The sequence below is a fragment of the Aspergillus vadensis genome (assembly GCF_003184925.1).
Source record: "Aspergillus vadensis CBS 113365 unplaced genomic scaffold BO88scaffold_6, whole genome shotgun sequence".
NCBI lineage: Eukaryota > Fungi > Ascomycota > Eurotiomycetes > Eurotiales > Aspergillaceae > Aspergillus > Aspergillus vadensis.
In genome coordinates this window covers 962,867-986,892 of record NW_020292044.1, presented here as the reverse complement: position 1 = coordinate 986,892, position 24,026 = coordinate 962,867, and the positions used below count along the sequence as shown (strand labels likewise).

General features: G+C 50.8%; 9 protein-coding genes across 9 annotated transcripts; 6 read left to right on the top strand and 3 right to left on the bottom strand.

Moving 5' to 3' along the window:
- Nucleotides 1–353: 353 nt before the first annotated feature.
- Nucleotides 354–2,372, bottom strand: BO88DRAFT_335424 (uncharacterized protein; the record flags this gene model as incomplete). Its single annotated transcript, XM_025702846.1, has 2 exons — nt 354–1,654; nt 1,727–2,372. The coding sequence occupies 2 exons, from the start codon at nt 2,370–2,372 to the stop codon at nt 354–356; spliced, it is 1,947 nt and encodes a 648-aa protein (XP_025565032.1).
- Nucleotides 2,373–2,953: 581 nt separating this feature from the next.
- On the top strand, nt 2,954–3,440 carry BO88DRAFT_247793 (uncharacterized protein). Its single transcript, XM_025702188.1, has one exon. The coding sequence runs from the start codon at nt 3,036–3,038 to the stop codon at nt 3,342–3,344; it is 309 nt and encodes a 102-aa protein (XP_025565031.1). The 5' UTR covers nt 2,954–3,035; the 3' UTR covers nt 3,345–3,440.
- A 1,840-nt stretch (nt 3,441–5,280) lies between these two features.
- On the top strand, nt 5,281–6,398 carry BO88DRAFT_361966 (60S ribosomal protein eL30). Its single transcript, XM_025703898.1, has 4 exons — nt 5,281–5,604; nt 5,667–5,704; nt 5,777–5,893; nt 6,018–6,398. Exons 1-4 carry the CDS (start codon nt 5,532–5,534, stop codon nt 6,108–6,110), a joined length of 321 nt encoding a protein of 106 aa, XP_025565030.1. The 5' UTR covers nt 5,281–5,531; the 3' UTR covers nt 6,111–6,398.
- Nucleotides 6,399–6,650: 252 nt separating this feature from the next.
- On the top strand, nt 6,651–8,068 carry BO88DRAFT_361963 (60S ribosomal protein uL16). The gene is made up of 3 exons (XM_025703897.1): nt 6,651–6,733; nt 6,950–7,125; nt 7,185–8,068. The coding sequence occupies exons 1-3, from the start codon at nt 6,689–6,691 to the stop codon at nt 7,633–7,635; spliced, it is 672 nt and encodes a 223-aa protein (XP_025565029.1). The 5' UTR covers nt 6,651–6,688; the 3' UTR covers nt 7,636–8,068.
- Nucleotides 8,069–9,670: 1,602 nt separating this feature from the next.
- BO88DRAFT_413397 (uncharacterized protein) lies at nt 9,671–11,485 on the top strand (the record flags this gene model as incomplete). Its single annotated transcript, XM_025708124.1, has 1 exon — nt 9,671–11,485. One exon carries the CDS (start codon nt 9,671–9,673, stop codon nt 11,483–11,485), a length of 1,815 nt encoding a protein of 604 aa, XP_025565028.1.
- Nucleotides 11,486–12,281: 796 nt separating this feature from the next.
- On the top strand, nt 12,282–13,599 carry BO88DRAFT_247749 (alpha/beta fold hydrolase). Its single transcript, XM_025702187.1, has one exon. The coding sequence runs from the start codon at nt 12,567–12,569 to the stop codon at nt 13,446–13,448; it is 882 nt and encodes a 293-aa protein (XP_025565027.1). The 5' UTR covers nt 12,282–12,566; the 3' UTR covers nt 13,449–13,599.
- Nucleotides 13,600–16,758: 3,159 nt separating this feature from the next.
- Nucleotides 16,759–19,487, bottom strand: BO88DRAFT_403391 (putative ATP-dependent RNA helicase (Hrh1)). The gene is made up of 2 exons (XM_025706347.1): nt 17,270–19,487; nt 16,759–17,220 (listed from the first exon to the last, which is right to left on the bottom strand). The coding sequence occupies exons 1-2, from the start codon at nt 19,406–19,408 to the stop codon at nt 17,092–17,094; spliced, it is 2,268 nt and encodes a 755-aa protein (XP_025565026.1). The 5' UTR covers nt 19,409–19,487; the 3' UTR covers nt 16,759–17,091.
- A 136-nt stretch (nt 19,488–19,623) lies between these two features.
- On the bottom strand, nt 19,624–21,682 carry BO88DRAFT_442545 (putative F-box protein (Pof7)). Its single transcript, XM_025709961.1, has 2 exons — nt 21,061–21,682; nt 19,624–21,007 (listed from the first exon to the last, which is right to left on the bottom strand). Exons 1-2 carry the CDS (start codon nt 21,442–21,444, stop codon nt 19,748–19,750), a joined length of 1,644 nt encoding a protein of 547 aa, XP_025565025.1. The 5' UTR covers nt 21,445–21,682; the 3' UTR covers nt 19,624–19,747.
- Nucleotides 21,683–21,949: 267 nt separating this feature from the next.
- On the top strand, nt 21,950–23,373 carry BO88DRAFT_336176 (putative mitochondrial carrier protein; the record flags this gene model as incomplete). The annotated part of the gene is made up of 2 exons (XM_025702888.1): nt 21,950–22,193; nt 22,250–23,373. 2 exons carry the CDS (start codon nt 21,950–21,952, stop codon nt 23,371–23,373), a joined length of 1,368 nt encoding a protein of 455 aa, XP_025565024.1.
- Between the last annotated feature and the right edge of the window lie 653 nt (nt 23,374–24,026).

The following is a 24,026-nucleotide window of genomic DNA, read 5'->3' as shown; positions in this document are numbered from 1 at the left end:
TAGTCTGTGGAGGGGGTAAAAATGAGTGTCCAAGCAGTACCCAAGTCAGGCATCATCACAACGTTTCAATGTGGTCGTCTATCACATTTCCAAAATTCAATCAAAGCAAATAAATGGACGCGAAAAAAGTGCCAGATGCTCGAAGGGGGGCAACCTGGGCCATAATGGGCTCAACACCAGTATGATGATCAACACCGAAGAAGAATGGTAAGAGTTTAACCGTAGTGGTCAACAACCCGCCATCAAGGGCTTAGAAGATCATGCAGATTAACCGTGAATAACACAAAGCACAGAATATGTCCCTATATGCAGGCGGGTGGGTTTGCCACACATTTTCCACGAGACCGACACGCTCAGGTTGAAGGCTGGGTGGCCTCGCTAGGGTTGGGACGGTTGAACCAGGGGATCCAACTGCCCCGGTTAGCCTTCTTTCGGGCAGCTTCTTCTTCCTCGGCCAGCTTAGTCTCGCTGACTAGGCGCAGGGGACGCAGTTTGTTCTGAGTCATGACAGCCCCAGTGTAGTTGGTCATGCCGGTGCTAGAGCGGGGAGAGCTGGAGGTTGCACCGGTGGATGCCGTATCACCAGCGGGGTCGCTCGTGACACTATCCGAACTGCTCAACCGGCTGTGCTCAGGCTGACTGGAGAGTGAAGGCGCACGACCACCGGTACTCATACTCGACATGATACTCGCGCTGGAGAATGCGCTTTGACGGTTTCCAGGTCCCATGAGAGTAGGGCTGATCGGGCCACCCGAGTTGCGTCCCCGATACATCTGACCCACGACGGATGCTGCTCCAACGTCCGTTTGTTCCGACCTTGTGCGGCGGTGACCGCGAATTGACCCAGCACGAAGGGGAATGCTAGGTGCCGTCTGCGGGTTCTCGTGGGCGGTGGGCACACTGGTGGGTGGAGGCATATAGCTCGTGGGACGTGACCGCGGCTGAGTCGAAGGCCTAGGAGGGTTCGGGTTCGGGCCTGCAACGACTGACTTGGCGCGCTGGAGGAAGGTCTGCTGCGCATCATCCTTCTCCGGGGGGGTTGGCGGAAGTTCTTTGTTGCTGTGCGCAGGCATCGGCTTGGAAGGGGGGTCGTTTTCATTCTTGTCAAGAATGGTCTCGAAACCATCATGCTGCAGGAGGCGGCTGATAATCCGCTCGATATAGAGGGTAAGGGCCTTGTTCTGGTCCTTCAGCGCCTTGATCTCCGTCTCCAGCTTGCGGGTGTTGTCTGTCTCTGCTCGAGCATCGACGGATTCTAGCTCGTCAGCCAACGAACCCAAGCCACTGCCAGGCTCCTTGACGTCCTCGGCAGTGTCCGGGTGAACTTCCCGCATGAAGTCACCCTTTGTGAAATCACCATTGAGGGTTCTCTCACTAAGGAGTAATTGATAGCTCTCATTATCCTCCATCAAGCGGGCATTCGCCATGCGAGCTTCCAGAAGCTCTTTCTCCAGCTCCCGCTGTCTGCCACCGCCCTTGTTCTCCATCTCGACAAGCTTGATCTGGGACTCAGCCAGCTCAAGCCGAAGAGACTCAATCAACTTATCCTTCTGCAAAAGCAGCTTCGAGTTATTGCGGGAAGGGCTTCTCTCGATCTGGGAAGAGGGCGCGAATTGACCATCGACATCCGGTGATGCCCGGTTACGGAAACTGGCTATAGGGGGCATGTTAGCAGGTTTCACACTAGACGAGGACAAAGGAGAAGAAGAAGAAATGATCTTCTTACATGAGCGAGACACACTTTTATCCGAATCGGCAGCATTTGCCCGCTCTTTCTGGGCCAGCGACTCCTTCAGACGTTGGATGGTAGCCTGCATCTCTTCTTCACGACTCGCCTGCTGTTCCTTCTCCTGCAGCATGGCATTCCGCTCCAGTTCGTGTGCCTGTTCGAGATCACGAATCTGGCGAACATGGTCACGGATCTCGCCATTCAGGGCCTCAATCTTGCTATCCCTCTCATGGCTCTGGTCCTCCAACTTGCCTTGCTCGCTCACCGCCTCATCGAGGCGCATCTGGAGGACACCCAACTGCTTGCGATACTGCTCCGAGGCGGTCTCCGCCTTTTGCAACTGCTCCTTGAGATCATCAATGAGAGCAGCGGTCTGGGCCCGGGCCTCTTCATCGGATTGATTGGGCGTAACTTTGGGGGCACTGGATGTGCTCAGGTTGGAGCGACCGGGTTTCCGAGCCGCAGCCCGCGCAGAGACCGGAGTCGAAGCACGGAGGGACGGGGAACGAGTGACGCCATTTGTTGAAGCACTGGGAGAGCGGGTGTGCGTTCGCGATGCAGTGCCGCTGGCTGTGTGACTTTCTGCAGTCGAGTTTCGATTGGAATTGCCCGGGGTACTGGGCTTGCGAGGCGTCGCCGACATGATTACCGACAATGGGGTTCACACCAGAAACGTAGAATGATTCCAGAAGACGCAAAGCGGCCCAGAAAGGGGAAGGAGAAGAAAGGCCTCTGGGGCTTTAAAACTGGTATGAAACAGCCGGGAAATTAAGTCGATAAATTTAAGGGACAGCGGCCGAGAGGTTGTAGCGGTCAAAACACAGTGGGCACACTAGGTGACCTACTATCTCGGTGGGGGATGGCTCAGAATGGCTGGCCACGGCTAGCCTCTTTCCAGAACCACCAAGTAAGGATATTGGGGGGAGGGTAGTAGTATTTAAGTAGAGGACTGGGGGGAAGTTGAGGAATACGATCGCAAGTTAGGGATGAATCCGACAAACATGCGAAAGAAAGAGAAAAAGCTTGAAGGGGTGGGAAAGAAAAAGGAATAATAATGGGAACAGGTGGGCGCATTAATTGTTCGATTGGGTTGATGGGCACGATACAATGTCCACGGGAGTATGTATGGGAACGGCCGTATTCAGTAGTCTAAGGCAGGTCTAAGGCCCCAACTTACCGTACGTTACCCGTTGGGCCCTTGTTGGCCTGGGGATCTCTCCATCACGGGTAACTTTTTATGTCGCTGTGAGGTATCGATAATTACCGACGTTACATAACCCTTCTCCCCTATTTCATCACCGATTGAATGACTAACACCGGACTAGTTATGCTCTGTATAACTGTGTCACTCACTCATGACTTATTCAATTCTCATTACTTCTCCCGTCACATCCATTTCCATCTGTCATCGTGGCTCGCCTGGAAAGTGGCAATGCCAACTCCAACTCCGGCGACAAGGCAGCACCAATACCAAACAATCCAACTGGGGCCCCTCACCTGGTCGACAACACGGAGCCAACACATGGCAACGTTTAAAGATAGTAATTTCTCACCAACCCTCCCTTGGGGTTCCTTGCGGCACACAGGGTCCAGCCATCTGTCAGTCTTAAGCTGAGTCGACCATCGTAATCCATCGTCGCAACCACCCTTACCATCCAATCACCTATTTCCGCCCTCAGGGAAGGGGGGCCGGACAAAACTTACTGTACATCCTGCGCCACGTCCGTGGTGACGGTTCCGGCCATGCATCGAGATCAGCAGGGCTGTCTCCGGGCCACTTATGTAAGGCTCTTCACTCTGCATGTATCAAGTACAGTTACCTGGACTACAAGATGCAGCTGTGGAGGTTTGTTTGATGCTGAATTGTAAGGGTGTGGTTGTTATTCTTGTACTCCCATCGATGTGGCCCAGGCATTGTAGGGGAGCGTAATATAAGGTTCTCCTACCAGGATACTCAATAGATACATATCTAAGCGACCGGTCTTGTGACAGTAGACAAAGTAAAATTAAAGTAACCATCTAATTTGCAATGCCCACCGCGTTGACCTGCTTGTCAACTTTCCTTTCAAGGAATCTGCTCCGTGACGTGACAGGCCTAGTAGTATGCTTCTGCTGGCTAGTATATATCAAGAGGGTACTCCAAATATTATACCACAACCCCTGAGAACCCCAATCCTACTTACTGTGTATTAACTACGTATATTTCCTGGCTGACCATGCCGTAAAGCAATACCGCGATGGACCTATAAACCGGACAGTAATAATAACGCTCATAAAGCGCAAGTGTCTACCTGCCACGTTAATATGGCTTCTCACGTATAGCACGGCTGGACCCCTATGTCTGGCTCCACACCAATCAACAAATAGGCAATACAAACGAAACAACCATCGTGGTATGAATTGGCTCGGGCTTTGTAGCTCCAACTGATAGGAAGATACGGATTGATGCATCGGAGTATATATTTGCCTCACAAAGTAACTTTCTCATTAGCATGCTCATGCTCATACTGGGACTTACTATGTATCTGATAAAACAACACCGATAGCCAAATCATCAGTAATATAGGCCTCGAACGCTAGAGCGAGCATCACTTCCGACTCAAGAACAAATGAACACAATCAACTCCCGCCCATGGGAACTCCTCCCCGGTTCCAGGTTACCTTTCAAAACCTGAGCAGTATAATACATGGCGGGATGGATTTCCGTCTACTACATTCATCCGGAGAATCCTCACTCTATCTCGGTAGACAATAACGGTTAGACAAATAAAGCGATTGGCTATCCATCGTGCGCTGCAGAGACTACGAATATTGGTTTCTAGGAACAACAGATATAGGGTCTTAGATCCCCACCACGTGGGAGTTGGCTCCTTACTGACGTCCAGGACTGCAGCCCGGGCAACGGATTCAGATCAATCTTATATATGACATAGTCAGGGCTTGATAAAATATGAAAGTGAAAATCAGATCTCCCACTATACCGGTGAGTGAGAAAGAAGTGAGGGATAATGTAAACAATCAGTCTTGATGTAGGAAGTACTAGAATATATCCGGATCCACGATATACCGTGATAAAAATATTCGAGATACATCACAAGAGATTGACTACCAGTAAGTATTTAAACTCTCAGATTTATGTTTCTCTCACGGCGACCTCTGCTATCGACATTCATCAGCTGGCAAAATCTACATAGTAGCTCCGCTTCTTCCCATTGATAGAACTGCATACTCTCGGTTGCAATTTACCGACTGAGGGACACTAGAAACAAATTTGAGGTGTCAGCTCTGAAGTATCAATTCCGAAGACGAAAAGACAACTAGAATGAAGGTGTACTAATGTCCTGCCTCCTTCACGTGCACATGCAGTGAAGGAGGAAACCGGGCAGCCATCAGGCCGCCAGGCAGCGACCCTCACCGCCCATTACTGTGCCGGTTGAGAATCGATCACGTGAAACACAACCTTGGAAGCGGAAAGATGAGTCAGCCGCCGCGGAACGGAGGAATTGTCACCCGACATTTGTCAAACCCACAAAAAAAGAGTGGGTGATAGGTTTTCTTTTACCATCCCAATCTCAAAAGACGAGGCCGGAGCGCACTTCTCTCAACAACCACATTAAACCTTTAGGTATGTGGTATTTCCCCGCAAGCCACGGCTGATTGCCCGTTGTTTTTGATCATGGTCAAAAATATTTTTGTCATGCTCAAAAAGCGGTAGCATTCAGTAGTGGGCTTTGAAATAGCGGAGTGAACAAATGCTGATTGAAATTGATCATGCAGAAGTTTAGTTAACTTCAGCGTAACGATGGCCCCCAAGAGCAAGAAGACCGGTGACACCATCAACTCGCGCCTGGCGCTTGTGATGAAGTCCGGAAAGGGTATGTTATATCAGAATTTGCAAGTTCAGACAATCTAGACAGTCTCTAATCGTGCCATCTAGTCACCCTCGGCTACAAGTCCACCATCAAGACCCTCCGCGTGAGTACACCGGATATCTTAGGCAATAGCCGTGCAGAACGTCAGTGAATGGTCGACTAATAATCTCAACAGTCCGGCAAGGCCAAGCTGGTCATCATCGCCGCCAACACTCCCCCCCTCCGCAAGAGTGAGCTCGAGTACTACGCCATGCTCGCCAAGGCCCCCGTCCACCACTTCTCCGGAAACAACGTGAGTGACCACGATCCGTCTGTTTGGGATCTCTATGGAGCGGGGTCTCGACCTAGTTCTGGAACGACTTCTTCCAATAGAGATCACAACGCAAAGTTGGAGTATGCGCTAACATCGTGAACAGATTGAGCTCGGTACCGCCTGCGGTAAGCTCTTCCGTACCTCCACCATGGCTATCCTCGATGCTGGTGACTCCGACATCCTGTCCAGCCAGTAGGTGTAAAGCCTGGTCAATGAATTCATGTTATGTCTGAACGGCGGTATGCCATGATGCACAACGTCACGGCACGATTTAGATAATGACAATGAACTTTACATCTATATTGGGTTTCGTTTTAAATGCTGTAGGATAAGATTGTAGGAGTGATCAGGAAGATAGCACGGTCGCATCACTAAAGAACCGGGGGAAGAGCGGCAGCTCGACTCCACTCTATGAGTCACATGATAGAAGTCGAGGCATTCTGATAATTATAAAGCAGCTGAAAGTCATGACATTCCATTCCGCAGTAAAACATGTTTCATTTACAGCTTAGAAAGATTGATATATCAGTCTGAACAACCCAAGAATGTCGGAGTTGCCGTAGTCTGACAAATGCGTCATAGCGTCTACGGAATGTGATTGGCGGAGAGGGTAGGGTTTAGGGCTGTGCCACTCGGTAGCGGGCGCTTGCTTGGAAATCAACGTGGAAAGTGCCTGCGCCCATAATCCCCCTTCCCTTTCGCCTCCCGACACCACCTTTTTCGACAACCTCACCGTTCGCAGGAAGTGCAGCCGCCCCATTTCCAGCAGTCAAGATGGCCCGTCGTCCCGCGAGATGTTACCGCTACTGCAAGAACAAGGTGCGTTCGACCGTTTGATGGATTTTTGTGCGTTTTTGTGGATTTTTTTGGATGGGATCTTGTCTTGTGGGGAGCATTTGTCAACCAACACCAACGAGGATACGCGCTATGAAGAGATGCTCAGGATGATGGATATCATGTCTTGCCCGACGAAGGATGGAAAAGGTGTACCAGACAAGGATGGAAATGAATACTGACATGATCCTCGAATGACAGCCCTACCCTAAGTCCCGGTTCAACCGTGGTGTTCCCGACCCCAAGATCCGTATCTTCGATCTGGGACGTAAGAAGGCCAACGTCGATGACTTCCCTCTTTGCGTTCACCTCGTCTCCAACGAGTACGAGCAGCTGTCCTCCGAGGCCCTCGAAGCCGCCCGTATCTGTGCCAACAAGTATGCCGACCCGCCGATTCCACTACGCTCAGCCCTCATCTACTAACACATATATCCAGGTACCTCGTGAAGATCGCCGGTAAGGAAGGTTTCCACCTCCGTGTCCGTGTGCACCCCTTCCACGTCATCCGTATCAACAAGATGTTGTCTTGCGCCGGTGCCGATCGTCTCCAGACCGGTATGCGTGGTGCCTTCGGTAAGCCCCAGGGTACCGTTGCCCGTGTGAACATTGGCCAGATCATTCTGTCCGTCCGCACCCGTGACGCCAACCGTGCTGCTGCCATCGAGGCTCTCCGCCGCTCCATGTACAAGTTCCCCGGTCGCCAAAAGATCATCGTCTCCAAGAACTGGGGTTTCACTCCCGTCCGCCGCGAGGACTACGTCCAGCTCCGCCAGGAGGGCAAGCTCAAGCAGGACGGTGCCTACGTCCAGTTCCTGCGTGGCCACGGTCTCGTTGAGGAGAACATGAAGCGTTTCCCCGACGCCTACGAGAACGTTTCTCAGGCTTAGATGGATGTTAAGCGCTTTAGGACACGAAAGAAAAAAAGACGTATTGAACTATTCCCACTTTTCATGTCCTGTTTGTTATCCTTGATGTCATTTAGTCACCGTATGGGGCGGAGTTATTTAACGCGGATTTCCTCGGCTTGCATGGTTGCACAGTAGGATGATATCGTAGGACGGAGTAGTCGTAGTTCTATCAGCTTTGAGTGATGTCAACCCAATGGTAGCCTGTTCAGCTTATGAAATCGTCTTCCTGGAAATTCAAATGATATCATATCTGTGCTATCATTAAGCCAATGTATTCGAAATGTACTAGTAGTACTACTGTCGATGAAAATGTCCATCTAGCATTGTAGTAGTACTAGACCCTCTGTAAGATGTTGATTTGTATTTGTTGATTGACAAATACCAAATGTCAGACTACTAGCGTACAATCAATCCCATTTGATATTGTTACCAGATTCTATGAACTTAGCCGGATCACCATACAGTAGAAGATCTTACTGTAAGTAGTCCTGCTGGGAGTTGCACAACCTTTACTAAGTATACCACATCTTCATCCTTAACCCTATCTGCAAGTATCTCAGCACTATAAACCATTTATATCTTCACCATCTTCTATCTATACACAACATGAGATAGACAGACTAATAGTAATATTTACCGAAGTTGCAAGCCTACACAGGCAGACATGACCGAGGGGCTGAAGACTACACAGTACGAGACGAACGCCACAGCTGAAAGAGCGGGCACCGCAGTCGAGAACTCAAGCGAGCAAACCCCTGAACTGACAGCCAGCCCAGCCTCGCCTCGCCTTGGGCCATGCAGGCAACACGGAGGAATGATGACATGTCATTGAGATCAGAGCCTAGTGGAGAGCGATGGGGTGATCAACACTGGCTGATCCATTGATGGCTTGACCTTTCTCTGTTTTTTTGTGGAGAAGCCAGTCAAAATCAGGAGAGAGAGATGCACACACCGCGAGGTACGAAGCACACCTCTCATCGTGTCGGTCGGTGGGTTGAGGTGGCAGCAATAGGAACCTTCCACAGGAAGTACTTGTACTCCGTACACCATAGGGAGTGGTGATATCGAGACTCGACAGATCCCGCAGACAGAACGTCGATCAGCCGATCGTCACCATGCAGTTGATCGGATTCGATAGTCAGCGTCACCTCCTCCTTTCTTTTCCGCCCCAGCTTTCTACTGTATGTATTTACAGGGTGTTTAGTCTGGATGCTGGTCGGGGATGGGACACTATTGACAAGACTATTATTTATAAAGTAGACAAAGAAAACGCCAGAATAAGAAGGAAATCCTTGTTCTGACTGGAACTGTGGATAAGATTGTCCCGTCGATGGATTTAAACTTTTTCCTCGTTTTGTTTCAGAGAGAGAAGAAAACAGAGAGAGAGAGAGTTCCTGCAATTATCCACCCACCGACCCGGTCTGGTGACTGGCATCATCCGGGTTCATTTCGTCCGGTTGACTTGTTCGTCTTGTCTACCATACTTGGTCTACCCATTAGTAGTACTTTTCTACTAACTGTCTCTTCTTCATCATCATTAAAGAGGGGAATCATTTCCTGTGTCAAACCCCTCCTCCTCCTCCTCCCAAGGACCATGGAGCATTTCTTGCTGGCTTGAACCTTCGCCTTATCTCCTCCCTCCCACGTCATCTCCGACTCATCTGCGAGTAGAGGCCCTCGCGTCAGCAATCACCGCTATCGGATCTTTCTGGCCATCTTTCCTTTTGCTTTTTCTCCCCCTGCAGGCCTCGAGACGCTTCTCCTGCCTGACTGTCCAACTTTTGGGTGGCATTTAGACTTGCTCGTGGCTATATAGCCTATCCCTCCCTTGCCTCATTGCCATCTGTTCCTATCTCAGTCTCTCCGAACACGGTCACGCGGGGAAGATCCACCGCGCGATCGATAACTGTTCTTATCTCGCTATCTGCCTCTCCCTCCCCTCTCTCCCCCCAACCTCCAGCCACTTTGATTCTTGCTGCTATCGCCCCATCGCTCCCATCTGCCAAGTCAACCCATGGCGTTTCGTCTACCTCCCCAAGTCCCCCGTCGACGCCCTTCCTATTCCAACTCCCTCCCCTCTCCCGCCCCCGATATCACCTCGCCCCTCTCGCTACTACCGGAGAACGAAGCTACAGAATGGGTGCTCTTCTCACCGACCCAACAACCCTCCACCACCGCCCGCACGCATACCACCTCTACTGATCGCACCCCACGAACACAAGGCGTCTCACGCTTAAGTGATTTTGGTTCGTTTGGCACGGCAACTCGATCTGCGATCGGCCCAGAAAGCGAGTATGTCGGTGACGCTCTCGATGAGCCGCTGGATGATGACGGGACGGAACTAGATAGTCTGGATGATGGATTGCACGCTTTTCGAGCCCCGTCCTTGGTACAAGAAGACCAAGGGGCTCCTGCGGTTCTTCCAGCCCATGATGGACTAGGCAGTTTCCAGGCTTCTAGCCAGGCTGTACAAAATCAGTTGTGGCAGCACGAACAGTACAATCCCAATCGGAGACCCGACCTACAGCCACGCCGACGCTCGAGTGTCCAGCGTCAGTTGGACATGTTCGGAAATGAAGAAGAGGCGGACATGGAGAGAGAACGGTGGCAGCGCATTGAGAAATGGAGAATGGAACAAAGCCGGGTGCTTCTGCAGGAGATCGAGAAAGCAACGCGCAGACGGCGTGATAGTCGCGCCAGCGGCATCGCCGACCCCGTTGCATCTTATCCGACGGTTTCGGACGTTCCAGATGCGGTCCTTGAGACCCCCAAGGAGTCCGAGTCTGCTTCGACGGCAAAGGAGGAAGAAGACGGGGACGAGTCTCTGTTGCAGCGAATCACCCGCAAGGTCATCCGCGACCTCATCGGGATCGATGATTCGCTGCTATCTGTAATATTCGGGGAATCCTTGCCCTCCACCGAAGATGACGAGCCAATTTCAGCGAGGGAATATGCATCGAACATCGAGGCACTCAACCAGGAGCTGGACTCCGTGCCGGAAGACCACCCTATCTGGCAGAGTAAAGTGCTGCAGCGCATCGCGCACGAGCTGGGGATTCTCGTCAACCAGCTGTGCGAACATCCCGGTGCGTTCACGACCTATCTGAACATGTCCCACGAGATCCCGAATCAGTATGCTGGCATACCTCTCGATCGCGTACCGGAGGAGGCCGACGCACCTTCTGCCTCGGTGGGTCCTACCAATCTGGAGTCCACTATGAACGCAGAATCGGTCCTCTCTCCACACTTTTTGCCTACACTTGGCGACCCCAGTAGCCGAGAACATGCGGCGCAATGGGGCATCGAGGATGACGATATTGTCAATCGTTCAGCCAGCCATTCCGCGGCTGAGCCGCTGGCTGACTCGGCACGCGCCCAACAGGAGAAGGAGTATTGGGAACGAGAGCTGGATATTCGGATGGTCTTCCGGTACCTGCGCAACCGGTTTACCCACCGGGGTAGCAACAACGACTCTTATCACAGCACCCCCCGCAGAGCCCCGCAGGATGCATCTCGCCGCGCGGCAATCATCCGGCAGCACCATCCGCTCGTTGCCCGAGCGCATTCGCGATCTCAAGCGCAGATTCGCCGGCAATCGCAGTACTCGCATCACTCCGGACCAACCGGGGTGTCGTCGCCCATCATGCGCCCGCATTACCGTCGCCCCAGTTCTAGCTGTGCTAGCCAGAGTGCCAAGTTGTCTGCCATCTCCAGCCGCCGGACGCTTACCGGTTCCAGTCGCAATTACTGGGATATCGGGGGCAGTGTGGACAGCGGGAGTGCTGTGGCGCCCGTTGCAGCTGGCCTGGGAGGCTGGGGCGAGGTGTGAGATGAGAGCTGGATCTTTTCATTTGTCTATAGACGCCTCTCTTTTGGATACATATTGCACATTGGCTTTTAATATTTATTTGGATTAATGACTCTACCATATTGGTCCGGTGTTGTGGTGTTTCTAACCCTGAAAGTTTACATACGTCGTACATTGGAATTATGGGTGATTTGCATGTTTTTTCTTGGGCTATATGCGGCTGTATTATGCATTTGCCACATGGTCTATGGCGATTCTGGAACATCCCATATATATTGCACGCACTGTGGCACTTTCCAGCTAGAAGAATTTTCCCTTGGGCGGCGATATTCGGGCGCAGGATGCATTTTGCGCGTGGAAAGGTGCATAACGACGGCGTCAGTGGTAGAGGGGCAGATCTGAACTATGCTTCGGAGCGCATCGGACAGGATCGGAGGAATCAGAAGCACACACTTTTGGCATAGACAAGGGACTGGATGCGAGAAGGATGTACATAGTGTGAATGTGTGAGATATCACTCGGACTAACTGCATGCCACTAGCCTCACTGGAATAAATTTCAGCTGAAGGATGGCCGGCTCAGCCGTGTCACAAATGAATGATTCGGGAAAAAACAATCATGATCGATCCTTGGGCATACAGCCTACCTACTCTGTACTATCTCCTACTGGAGTTAGCAGTGAATCTGCCGGGCGTCCCTTGCCACGGACCATTTCACGCCCCCACTTGCCGTTAGTCGAACCGGAGTGAAGCCATTTAGTTCCCACTTGTCATATCAATTACGGATTGTTCCCCCCGTTGGCGTCTTCGGAGTTCTGTATGGCTCTTTGCTTTGTGGATGACAGGCTGTGACTCGGAACCGAAGTTACAGTTAGTCAATGTGCTAATCGGGTGCTGATAGATCCACTCGTCATCTTTGGGCGCTTTAGCACCATGCGACCTGTTCGGCTGGGCTCTACACCAGTAACCCAGGTGCTATCCCTAGGTCCTTCGAGAGCCATATAAGAAGTAAGTACTATCGCCCTACCCTGCCTGTTTCAGTCCCTTGAGTCATTGCGCAAACCTAAAATCCCTCGATCTTATACCACTTGCACATATCGTTCATGATGATCCTCGACAGTCCACCTCCAACTTTCTCGACCCTCTCTTTGACGGTCAATGACCATCCCCTCAAGCTCTCCACCCTCTATCGCCCTGGACCCAAACCCGCCATACTCTTCCTCCATGGCTTCGGCTCTTGCAAAGAAGATCTCCACGATCTGGTCTACCTCCCTTCATTACGAGACCACACCTTGATTGCCTACGATGCCCCAGGCTGCGGTGCCTCTGAATACTATGGTCCTAGCAGCGACCTGACCATCTCCTTCCTCGTGGCCACAGCCCAAGCCGTGCTCAAGCAGTTCCATATCACCTCCTTCTACCTAATTGGACACTCCACCGGCGCCCTGACAGGCCTCATGCTCGCCGCCTCACTACCCCCAACACAATACCAACTGCTCGCCTTTATCAACATCGAAGGCACCCTCTCCCCAGAGAACTGCTTCTTCACCCGCTCTCTCTACACTGATATCGTCAAATCCTCTTCCCCCTCCACCCCTGAAGACGACCTCCAGAAACTCATCGCCCACGCCCACTCCACCCCAGGCTACTCACATGCTCTCTACGCCTCATTACTGCCCTCCCGCGTGCGCCCTGAAGCCGTCCGACCCCTCGTCACCTCCGCCGTCGAGCTCTCATGGAAAAACCTTCTAGGTCGCTTCCTTCGATTATCCTGCCCGCTCATGTACATGTTCGGGGACCAGAACCGCGAAGTGTCATTTCTGAGTCAATTAGAGATGAAGGGGGTTGAGTTGGCGCAGATCCCCACAAGCGGGCACTTCCCCATGTACTCCAACCCGGCGAAGATGTTACGACGCATCGAGGGATTTTTCCGGGACTGTACTTACGCAGGGAGTAGCAGTAGTGGCAGTGGTGGGAGTTTCTAGGTTGCATTTTTTTTCCTTTCCTTTTTGACTACTCAACCTTCGATTTGATTAGTTAGTTAGATAGATACCTCGTTACGATGTCTCATGATCATTTACCTACCTACATACCATTTAGACAAGCAATGCAATTTTCTGTGAACTTGATTGGACAGTAGATCTACTAGTTAGTGGAAATGGATGGTGTGAGAATACGTAGATACGCACTTAACTTAGCTTAGCTAGCTTAGCTTAGTCTCTTTTTCTTTTCTTTTTCTCTTTTCTTTCCCTCCACCGGGAAAATATATCGAGGGTCCAATGCCGAGGTGAATTGCTTGGCGCGGTAGCCACCACAGCGCGCACTGTAGATAGATTAAGCACCCAGTTTCGCCGAAGAATACCCTGGCTCAGCTGGACTTTGTTCTACTGCAGTAGCTGCAGTAGTCGTTCATTAACACTTTGCAGGAATAAATATGTAGTAGGCAAACATGCAAGATAAGTCCATTCAATCTAAATAAGCAAATCCCGCCCTTCCTCTCACTTGAGTTCTTTCCCCGGTGTACGGATTCATCTAGAAGGGTTTACTATCATTTACAGCTGGTGTTGCCTAGAGAATAGAATAGAGACCCCAAGATGCGCGGAGAAATAATAACTTGTCTGGTCTGAAAGTAGATTCCGGTCTAGTTTACTCCGGAGATGCCTTCCCTCTACTCCGGAAACCCCATGTATTGTTCTCTTTTCCCCCCAACCACCTGAACAGAGAATGGATCGGACATGTGTCAGCTGTGCCAGTGACAGTGACAGTGGGGTGTGGATCTTCTCTTCTTTTCTCCAGTGTACGGAGTAGTACCTAGTCTGTGGTCTAGTTCTACCTCTACAAAACAGGCAACCAGGCACGTGCTCCCCTGGAGAACACTCGATGGTGAGAATTGAAATTGAGATGGAGAGAAGACTACTCAGCTTATTTCCGCGGGCCCCGCTGTTGCCTTAGTTTGCTTTCTTTTTGATTTCTTTTTTTGTGGGCTGCAGTAGTCTAGTCATTCCTTTTAGTCTTACAGAGGAGACTAGTCTACTTATGATTATTGAGTGAGTAAGTGATCCATATGGGTCGGCATATACATATTACGATACACACTAGTAGCTAGTATTGCAAAATTCAAGCATGTATGTATACATTGTCTGTAAAGTATGGCGGTAACATTAGCCGAACTGTTTTGGCGTGCGTTTATGACGGGTGGAGACTGGACTGGTTTTGACTTTAGGCTAATTTTTTTTTTTTGTATTGCGGATGTGCTGCGCGTGGGTGATCCTGGGGATGGGATTGGTTGGGGAGGGGGAGGGGGAAGCTTGGACCAGGTCATATTTTATTTTATTGCCTTACGGTATAGTAGTTAGTCATTCTTTCTACTCTGTATATTTTGGTTTATACCATTGTCTATTTTATTTTCCTGGGAAAGGGGGTAGTAAATGTATATTTCTATTCTCGATTATTTTGTGATATCGATAGCAGTAAAGGATATAGAATTGCCATATCGCACAATATCTACAGTCTACACATCATACACTTAAAGGATACTAAATGCGAGTACCTCCGGCCGAATCTCCCCGATGCAACTAACCCTTAGACTGGCATATATCCCGTCGTTAAGTAATACCCTGTAATCATCACTGCTCACAATCACACTATATTAGTTCGGTTTCATCTGAACCCAGTACATAGTAAATGTGGCTCCTGCATGCAGTACGTTCACTTATCTCCTAGATGTATTGGTCTAGCTAGGGATGGGAAGTTCTCACGCGACTTACTCTTTCACTCTCACTCTAGACTCTGTCTCACTCTAAGTTAATGCGGGATGCTGTATGCATCTATCCAACTCCGTCCTGGGTTCCCTAAGTCTGTGTCTCCACTACCAAAGGGAAAACGGACGGCTAGGATAAGGGCGGGATGGTGAATCACCTACCTAGATGGGCAATATCTCACGCGACAGACATATCATATTCTTTCTTCCCCAACAGACTTTGACATTTACTAACGACAATCACCATTGAGTGTATAGTCCTACCTAATCAGTCACTCAGACACACTAATCAGTCTAACTAAGTTGAGAGTCATCCATGGTATGAATCTAATCCTAATCCCGATAATAACACGGATATGGTTTTCCCGCCTATTCTATTCTACCTACTTAGTAGTCTATCGGAAGTTCGGAACGGTTCCGACTCCACTTCTTTAATTTTTCCCTTTATTCCCTTCGCCGATGTATGTATGCATGAGCTGAGCTGAGCTGAGCTGATACTCACTCTATCATCTAGGTAGTAGTAAGTACTAGACTAGGTAGATACGGTAGTTCAACATGCTGATGGTGTATATCATTCCGCACTTAGTAATTAAAGTAAGACCCTCTTTCAGTGTCTTAGTTATTATAAAGAAGAGAATATATCATCTGAGTAAGTTTCTGTATATAACATTATAAAATCTCATTACGACTCCTATTACTCTCTTAGTATAAAATTCACAATTAAGCTGGGAAGATCAACGGTAAGACGCCACGCCGCTTAAATATTTGGCCGCATTCTTTTTGTACCCTTGCCGGTTGAGACGATTGGGGGGGGGAAAGAATGGATGGGATGGAATTGCTGTAGATTGTCTACACTCTGTTCAGTCTATCGCATATTTCGCAATTAGAGCAGTGATGGCGATGTCAACCACGATATCGATATACTGACTACTACTACTACTACTACTACTACTACTACTACTACTACGACTACTACTACTATAGTACACACGGGTAAAGAAACGGATGTATGCATGTGGGGACGGGATGACACGGGTTCATGTTCCGTAGGCGGGTTTATTCTCGGTGGAGATGACGCTTAGCTGCTATATCATCTTGTAAGAATTATATATATGGTTGTGGGGAGTGTCTATCTATCTATCTACATAGTATTGAATTGAGACCTGGAGATTCAAGGAGGTTGAATATGATTGGGAGGGAAGATTAGTTTGCATGAAGATAACTAGGGCTAGCTATTGATTTGGGGATGATTGGGGTTAGTAAGCGGATGGTTTATTGACCGTCTACGACCGTCGGAGGTCCGGAGTTTTTATAGTTACCGCTGTAGATAGTAGTTTTTAACGGGGGTCACCGTGTTGGGGAGATAGCGCTTATGAAATACTAAGATTAGATTTGGGGGGAGGGAGGGGGGATTTGTTTGTGGTGGGGTTGATGGATGATGGTGATTGTAGAGTCATAGCTGCTGTTGTGGATTGTACGTTGGAGATAGTGGCCACGGCATGTGAAGGGGTTTCCCTGGGAAGAGATAGATACGTAGTAATATAATAGAGTCTGAATGATAATTGCTTCTATGCTCTGGGTATATCCAACTATCTATCATCTATCCATCTAACCAATCACAACTCTCAACTATGTATAAGTCTACCCAGCCAGCGCCTCTCCCACCCAATCCATCTGCACTGCACTCACGCCCCGCGCATAACTGCGATTCGTAAACACAAACTCATTATACATGATCGCTTCGACCTTCTTTCCGAACAGCACACTGGACGGGTGAATCGCCACCGTCTGGTTGCCCACCACCGTGCGGTAGCTACCATCCGGCACCAGACGCGCCGTGTTCGTCGAGAACCCGCGTAGGAAACTCTTCAGGATGTGAATCGGCGATGGGTCGCGGACGGATGTGCTTGCTGCTGAGCAACGGGCATCGTTGGGGAGAAGCTTGGCTTGCCGGCATTGGCTTGTGAGTTGTTTGCGGACGTCCTGTAAATACCCCCAGTTAGTCAAGATTTATTAGAGAGTATAGATGGGGGGCCTCACCATTACGGATTGCATGGCCCGGTGGGAGACCAAATGCCGCTCAGCCCATGCCTTTCGGTCGGTATTCTCCGCAGCGTAGGCCTGTACTGTAGCGAGCATGGTGAGATGGTCACCCTCTCGTCTGTAGAGATCGCGACGCGCTACTTCGGCTTCTTCTTTCTTCTCCTCGGACGTGATGTTTAGGAAAATGTTTTCGACACTGAGACAGGAGATAATGTCAATCACGTCTAGCAAGCACTCTGGGCCATACTCTGAGGCTGCGAGAAGTACGCGACCCAGTGTCGGAGTGAGAGGCAGCTTAGCGATCTGCAACCCGATTTGACTGATCTTGCCGGATTCCTCTAGGGCTTCAATGCTCAGGAGCTGGAGCAGTGCCTTCTCCAAGGCCTCTCGCGGGGGCCTTGTCAGGAAGGGAAAGTTCATAATGTCGTCCACACCGCGGGCTTTCATGTTGAGCAAGGCTTGACTGATGTCGCACCGTAGGATCTCTGGCGTGTTGACCTCATCCAGAGCCAGGTAGTCTTTCTCTGTGTATAGTCGATAGCACTGACCTGGGGCTTCACGACCAGCACGACCCTTACGCTGGATTGCGGCTGACTTGGAGATGGGCTTGACTAGCAGCGAGTCCAATCCGAGACGTGAGCGGAATTGCTTGACCTTGGCCTTTCCGCAGTCCACGACGAATCGTACGCCCGAGACTGTAACGGATGTTTCTGCAATGTTCGTAGCTAGAATGATCTTGCGGGTCCGTGGAGGAGCAGGAACGAACACTCGTTGCTGAGCTGCTTGAGGAAGCGCTGCGAAGAGTGGGAGTACTTGGATCTTGGGCAGCGCTGGATCCATTCCGGTTGCGTACTCGTTGACAAGGTTCTCCAACGCTTCCACCGTCTCTTGACCAGTCAAGAAGACCAGGATGTCTCCAGGCAATGGCTCCTTGTAATGGATCTGGAAGATGACCTTGAGAGCCGCATCAACAAAGTCATGCACCGGTTCGGGAGAGTAGATCGTCTTGACCGGGAACTGACGTCCCTTGATATGGCACACAGCAATATCATCCTCATTCTTCTGGTCTGCGGAGTCCCCATTCGTTTCCTTCTTCGCTCCCTCAATCGCTCGCGGACTTCCCTGGAACCCTTCCTTGAAGAAGCCCATCAGACTCTCCATATCCGCTGTGGCACTCATCACCACGACCTTCAGAGGCACACCACCCCGTCCTTCCCTCTTCCCCGACACCAAATTCCTCAAGAAACCCAGCACTTGATCAACATTGACACCACGCTCGTGCACTTCATCTACCACGATGGCACTATACTTCGTCAACCACGGATCATGCAGCATCTCCTGCAACAGCATTCCCTCCGTCAAGAACTTGACCTGCGTACTCGGCGATGTCGACGTATCAAACCGAACCGAATATCCAACCTTACTCGCAGGCGACGAATTACCCAACGGGGTCCCCATTTCCTCCGCCACACGTCTTGCCAGCGAAATCGCCGCGACTCGTCTCGGCTGCGTGATAGCAATGCACCCTCCAACCGGAATCTCCTTCTCCGCACCACCACTGTCCTGCACAACCGTCTTAGCCGTCCGACACCACTTCTCATTGACCAAAAACTGCGGAATCTGTGTACTCTTTCCGCTACCTGTTTCACCAACCAACAGCATCACATCATTCTTGCGCAAGTGGCCGCGGATTTCATCGCCGTGGGGGAAAATAGGGAGGTTCTTGCGCTGCTGGTATAACGCTTGCGCCTTTTCTCGTAGCGGAGTAGAATTGGTGTTCTTGAACTTTTGTTGCTTGTCTTTCCGTTTTCCATCCTTCACTGAGTTTTGTGGTTGCGATTGTTCTTGTTTCTGCTTCTTGATCGCTGGCGTGTCGTCCGAGACGGGGCCGGTTCCATTCTGCTCAGGCTGAGGGGGTACTTCCATGTTGACATTCTCTGTCTTACCCCCCTTCACTACAAAGCCATTTTCATGCTTCCGCTTCTTGTTCTTCCGCTTGTGGTCGTCTTCCTTGTTGTGGATTTTGCGCTTCGTGACGGGTGCGGAGTTGTCTTGTTCGGCTTTTTGCGACGGTTTGTTAGGGGCGGGGGCGGGGACGGCGTCGCCCTCGTCGTTGAAAACTGTACGGACCCTCTCCGGCATGGTGATGGCGTGTGAGGGGTTTATTAGAGAGAGGGTAAAGGACTAGAGGCGTAACGTCATGTCGCAAGTCAAGTTGGGATGGGGAACTTTGTTGTCGGCGGAGTTGCGGATCCCCGAAATTTTTTGCTTATCGATAAGCGGCTGCTTGGCAGTTGTCTAGACCCAAGATCTTGTACTTGTTCTAGATCTGATACACAACAACAAGTCCATTTTATGTCGTGATATCATGTTAAATTCATTTAATCTAGCATGTCCGGCATTCCTGTTGGCTATATATTGCGAATTACTGTTGCTTTATCCCATACCATTTTACCGTTCATATAACCTCTATATCCTACGTCAATTCATACCCCAGCCGCGCACTCGTCGGAACACAAACGCCCGGTCGTTCTTGAGTCCAAATTCCGCCCAGTCGTCGGTCAGCCTGTTGTAACTCCAATAGCCCTTCCAGGCCAGCTTGGTGTTCTTGGACGGATTGGGTGGCGTCATGTTAGCGTTAGCGGGTTTGGCTACTGACACTGACCGAAGCGAAAGGTGCAAGAGGTACATGTACTTCGGACCGGCTCCCTCGGTTTCAATGACCAGATCGCGAGGATCAGGTGGTGCGCCTGCGGACTGAGCCTTGACAGGTAAGGACTCATATCCGGAGATGAGATCGTCCTGGGGAACGTCGTCGGCTGCATCAGAGGCGGGGGCCGGTTTGGCCAAGCGCCAACGACCTCGGTAAGCTTGCCTCAGCGCACCCATGGCGACGGGAGGAATGGTATCGGTAGGGCCTGTGATGGTGTTGCTTGGGTCTGCCATATGACGATGGAACTGCTTCTGGGAAATTGCCCGTGCAGCCTTGACGTTTTCCTTGCTGATGTAGGGCACCACCTCCAATGGCTCGACTGTGGTGAGTAAATAGACAACTGTCCCATCCGGATAGAAGCGCAGATAGCGGTAGTAGGTCACAATGTGAATGGGGCTGTTCCACGAGGTGTTCTGGTACACTGAGGCCGCACCGGGACGGGTGTAGTTCACAGTACTAATGTAGATACCCGTAAACCGAATGCGAGGGAAAATCTGGAAGACCTCCGCCCAAGACGATAAAGGTTCCGGGATTTGAACGGGCATTGATCGTGGAAAAGGTGTGTAGCGTGGCCCTAATGTGTATTCCGGTATGCCGTGGATATCACAAGCGAATGAATAGTGCATGGCCTTGAACCCGAACTCGGATCCCTGGCAAAGGCGTTTCCAGATGTGCTGCTCATGCGCAAAGTGATATGCCAGTCTCTTACAAACGAGCGCCACCCGACAAAATGATGCCGGATCTATCACAGCTACATGTCTCAAGATTTCGACCAGAACCTCGGACGGAACCTTCGAAATAGGGCACGGTGGCGGCGGAGTATTCTCGATCAAGGGCTCGGCCTGTGGGATAGGAAGATGAGCAAATGAAGCGATGAGTTCCGGGGTTGGTATAATCTCGGGTTCTTCTGCAGCTGGTTGTGTTGCCGTGGCACTGCTGACCGCAGCATTGGCAGGTGGCTGCGCATTCTTCTTCCATGCCCAGGCGAAATGCTTGTTTCGGTACGTCTTATCGACTGCTGCATCTAACTGTACCCAGAATTGTCAGAAAGAGTTCCCTTGGTATAAAGGTATTCACTTACACGGTAAGCTTTGCGATAATGTTGCAGACTGTCTCCGAGGTTTCCCTCGGCCTCCTTCTCGACCGCTCTTTCAAAGTGCTCCAATGCAGATTTGGGCTCACTTCGAGGTACTCGCGAGTGAAACGCATCCTCATCCGCTACTCCTAAGCTCAAATGACCGACTCCATGGACAATCTCACTATGATCGACTGATGCCACTCCTCCGTCTTCCTCGTCTTTGCGCTCCGCTACTTCATGGTGGGTAGGCGGGAATTGGCTCGACGGGGCTGCGGAGGATTTTGTTGGCCTGGGCTGCGCTGGTTGAGGCCTTGATGGTTTCGCCCGGCGCGCAACTTCCTCACGCCACTGGCGCCGAAACGATTCGAGCTCTGCGTTGTCCTCCATGGCCGCTAGGGGAGTTGGTTGCAGTGGGTGCGGCGGCGATCTGGGTCCGCCGCGATTGATAAGCAATTATCTCTCGGGCGGGACCTGGAATGTCGGCGACCAAATGGACAGAAGGAAAGAAGAGAAAGGAAATGAAGGAGGTGAAAAAAAAAGAAACCAGAGTACAACTTTAACACTCCATTGTAGGTCTTGTTGTCCACAGTCTCACAAAAGACGAATCAGTTAGATACCGTGGCAGTGGAAGAGGCAAGAGAGGAAAGAAAGGGACCAAGTGCTTATCTCCGGCACTTCCATCGAAGCTGTTCGGCTCCACGCGCCACCGCCAAACCTTCCGAGCCCCGATCGCTCTTTTTCTCTCTGACGCATTTGCTGCCCCCCTCTGACGTCTGCTGAAGATCCCTCCCTCCCTACGCCTGCAATCCCCCTAGCGATATTTAGCAGCAGAGGCACGCGTCCACAATTCATCCGCATCTCTGTCTTCTTCCGATCCTTCGCCGTTGAATGAATGTCCGCTACCACTACTGATCTTGCGCCCGGCGACCGATATCGCTCCGACGGTTTGAGCGGCGCTGTACCCACGAACAACCTGGCAGAGTCATGGCCATCAGTTAAAAAAACTATTCCAATGGCGACTACATCTGGGACAGGCTCGGTTCCAGCACAGAGCGCCATGCAGCAGACGGAGGATGTCTCGATCGCTCAAAGGATGGTTTCGGCCACCATCGGCAGCTTTCTCACGAATATTCTAGGTAGGCAAGGTCGCAACTGGGTTCCTGAGGCGTGAGATGCTGATACTGCTGTCTAGTTACACCTCTTGACGTCGTTCGAGTTCGTCTACAGTCTCAGTCGCTGGTGAAAAACACATCGCCCTTCAACTCACACACAACGCAAACCTTCAAGAACGCTCCCCCCAATCTTGGAGTAACAGCTTGTTGTCGGGAAGTCTTTTGGATTGGACAAAATAGTCAGATATGTATGCTCGGACCTGAGGCCGGGGCCCTCGGGGCTACATCGGTCGCGGATTGCGCCGTGGAAGAAACGCAGCGCAAAACATTCACATCGACATTGGACGGATTGCGGAAGATCGCGCGAAATGAGGGTGTGCTGACCCTCTGGCGCGGCCTTAGTCCTACTTTGATGATGAGCATTCCCGGAAACATCATCTACTTCGCTGGATACGATTGGCTGCGCACTGATGACAGGAGTCTGATCAAGCGGTGGTTTCCCGATGCCTACGCTCCTTTTGTTGCAGGCTCCGTTGCCAGAACCACCGCAGCATCTCTTATCAGTCCCATCGAGATGTTCCGAACGCGTCTGCAAGCCACGCCTGGCACTGGGGCTGGCCATTTTAAGGCTACCCTAGAGGGTCTTTACCATATGGCTCAAACGCAAGGTTACAGCTCGCTGTGGAGAGGACTGACGCTTACCATGTGGCGCGATGTGCCCTTCTCTGGCCTTTATTGGTGGTGCTATGAAGAGGTCAAGAACTATCTCATTGAAACGCGCAAGAACTCCTACTTGCACGGTCTGCCACACGGGTCCTCTGCCAGTCAGCGCCATCTACACGACCTTGATACGCCGACTTTCTTTGACAGCTTCTTCGCGGGCGCTAGCTCTGGATCCTTGGCCGCATTTGTCACCACTCCGTTTGACGTGGGCAAAACTCGCCAACAAGTTTTCCGACACATGGGTGATGTGCCCGGTTCCGCGGGCAATGTTTCCGGCGGAGTCCTCCATCCCGAGCAACTCCCCCTACCGAAATTCCTGCTACACATTTTCCGTGAGGAGGGTATGGCAGGACTTTTCCGCGGATGTGTGGCACGCTGCCTGAAGGTAGCACCAGCTTGCGCCATTATGATCTCAACGTACGAGTTCGGCAAGAAGATGGCACGGGGCGTCAACGAGAGGGGTCGCTCTGCAGATGAGTGAAACAGAAAAGTAATCCAATTCTCCCCTCCACAAAAGATCTTTCATTTCTTGGATATGGCTCGACATATACGGCGTTCTCGATTATAGGAAGACCCGAAATACCCGACGCTTGGTCTCAAGCAGCTTGCATTTCTCCACTACTTGCAGCAATTAATTGCTTCTGTTTAATCGCATAAACTCGGCGTGCACTGCGTTTCTACCTCTTGATTTCTTGTTGATGTCTGATGATACCGAATTGTCTCGATAGAACTTTCGTCGCAGTTCTTTCCCTTTCTTCCCGTTGTGCTCCCTCGTCTTGATACTATTTCTCTGCATATATCTCCTTCTCGTCTCCAGCGGTTTGCTCCTCTGTTTGTCTTGTGTTAGACCAAAAGGGAGGTTTTGTCTTTTCTGGACGCAAAAGTCCTTCCAACCATGTATATCTTGTATCTGCTACGAGCGCCCAAAATCTTCACTCCAGTCACATCCTATATAGCTTCTTGAATAAATATTTTACCAGACCCTCCGGTCTACATTCTCCACGATTACTGTACCTCTTGCACGAAAAGCTTCCGTTAATCCCTACAGGGGAAGGCTTGGTTAACAAGTACCGTCAGTACTAGTTGGTTGGGAGTCTTCTACACGAGTTGCGCGAAGTGACAAATATCATGGAT

Coding starts and splice junctions, on each gene's coding strand:
- BO88DRAFT_442545 (XM_025709961.1), bottom strand. CDS start 21,444: ATGGAGGACAACGCAGAGCTCGAATCGTTTCGGCGCCAGTGGCGTGAG. Junction 21,008..21,060: donor ATTATCGCAAAGCTTACCGT/GTAAGTGAATAC, acceptor TTCTGGGTACAG/TTAGATGCAGCAGTCGATAA.
- BO88DRAFT_403391 (XM_025706347.1), bottom strand. CDS start 19,408: ATGCCGGAGAGGGTCCGTACAGTTTTCAACGACGAGGGCGACGCCGTC. Junction 17,221..17,269: donor CCCACCGGGCCATGCAATCC/GTAATGGTGAGG, acceptor TCTTGACTAACT/GGGGGTATTTACAGGACGTC.
- BO88DRAFT_361963 (XM_025703897.1), top strand. CDS start 6,689: ATGGCCCGTCGTCCCGCGAGATGTTACCGCTACTGCAAGAACAAG. Junction 6,734..6,949: donor ACCGCTACTGCAAGAACAAG/GTGCGTTCGACC, acceptor CTCGAATGACAG/CCCTACCCTAAGTCCCGGTT. Junction 7,126..7,184: donor GCCCGTATCTGTGCCAACAA/GTATGCCGACCC, acceptor ACATATATCCAG/GTACCTCGTGAAGATCGCCG.
- BO88DRAFT_247749 (XM_025702187.1), top strand. CDS start 12,567: ATGATGATCCTCGACAGTCCACCTCCAACTTTCTCGACCCTCTCTTTG.
- BO88DRAFT_247793 (XM_025702188.1), top strand. CDS start 3,036: ATGACTAACACCGGACTAGTTATGCTCTGTATAACTGTGTCACTCACT.
- BO88DRAFT_361966 (XM_025703898.1), top strand. CDS start 5,532: ATGGCCCCCAAGAGCAAGAAGACCGGTGACACCATCAACTCGCGCCTG. Junction 5,705..5,776: donor CCACCATCAAGACCCTCCGC/GTGAGTACACCG, acceptor TAATCTCAACAG/TCCGGCAAGGCCAAGCTGGT. Junction 5,894..6,017: donor ACCACTTCTCCGGAAACAAC/GTGAGTGACCAC, acceptor CATCGTGAACAG/ATTGAGCTCGGTACCGCCTG.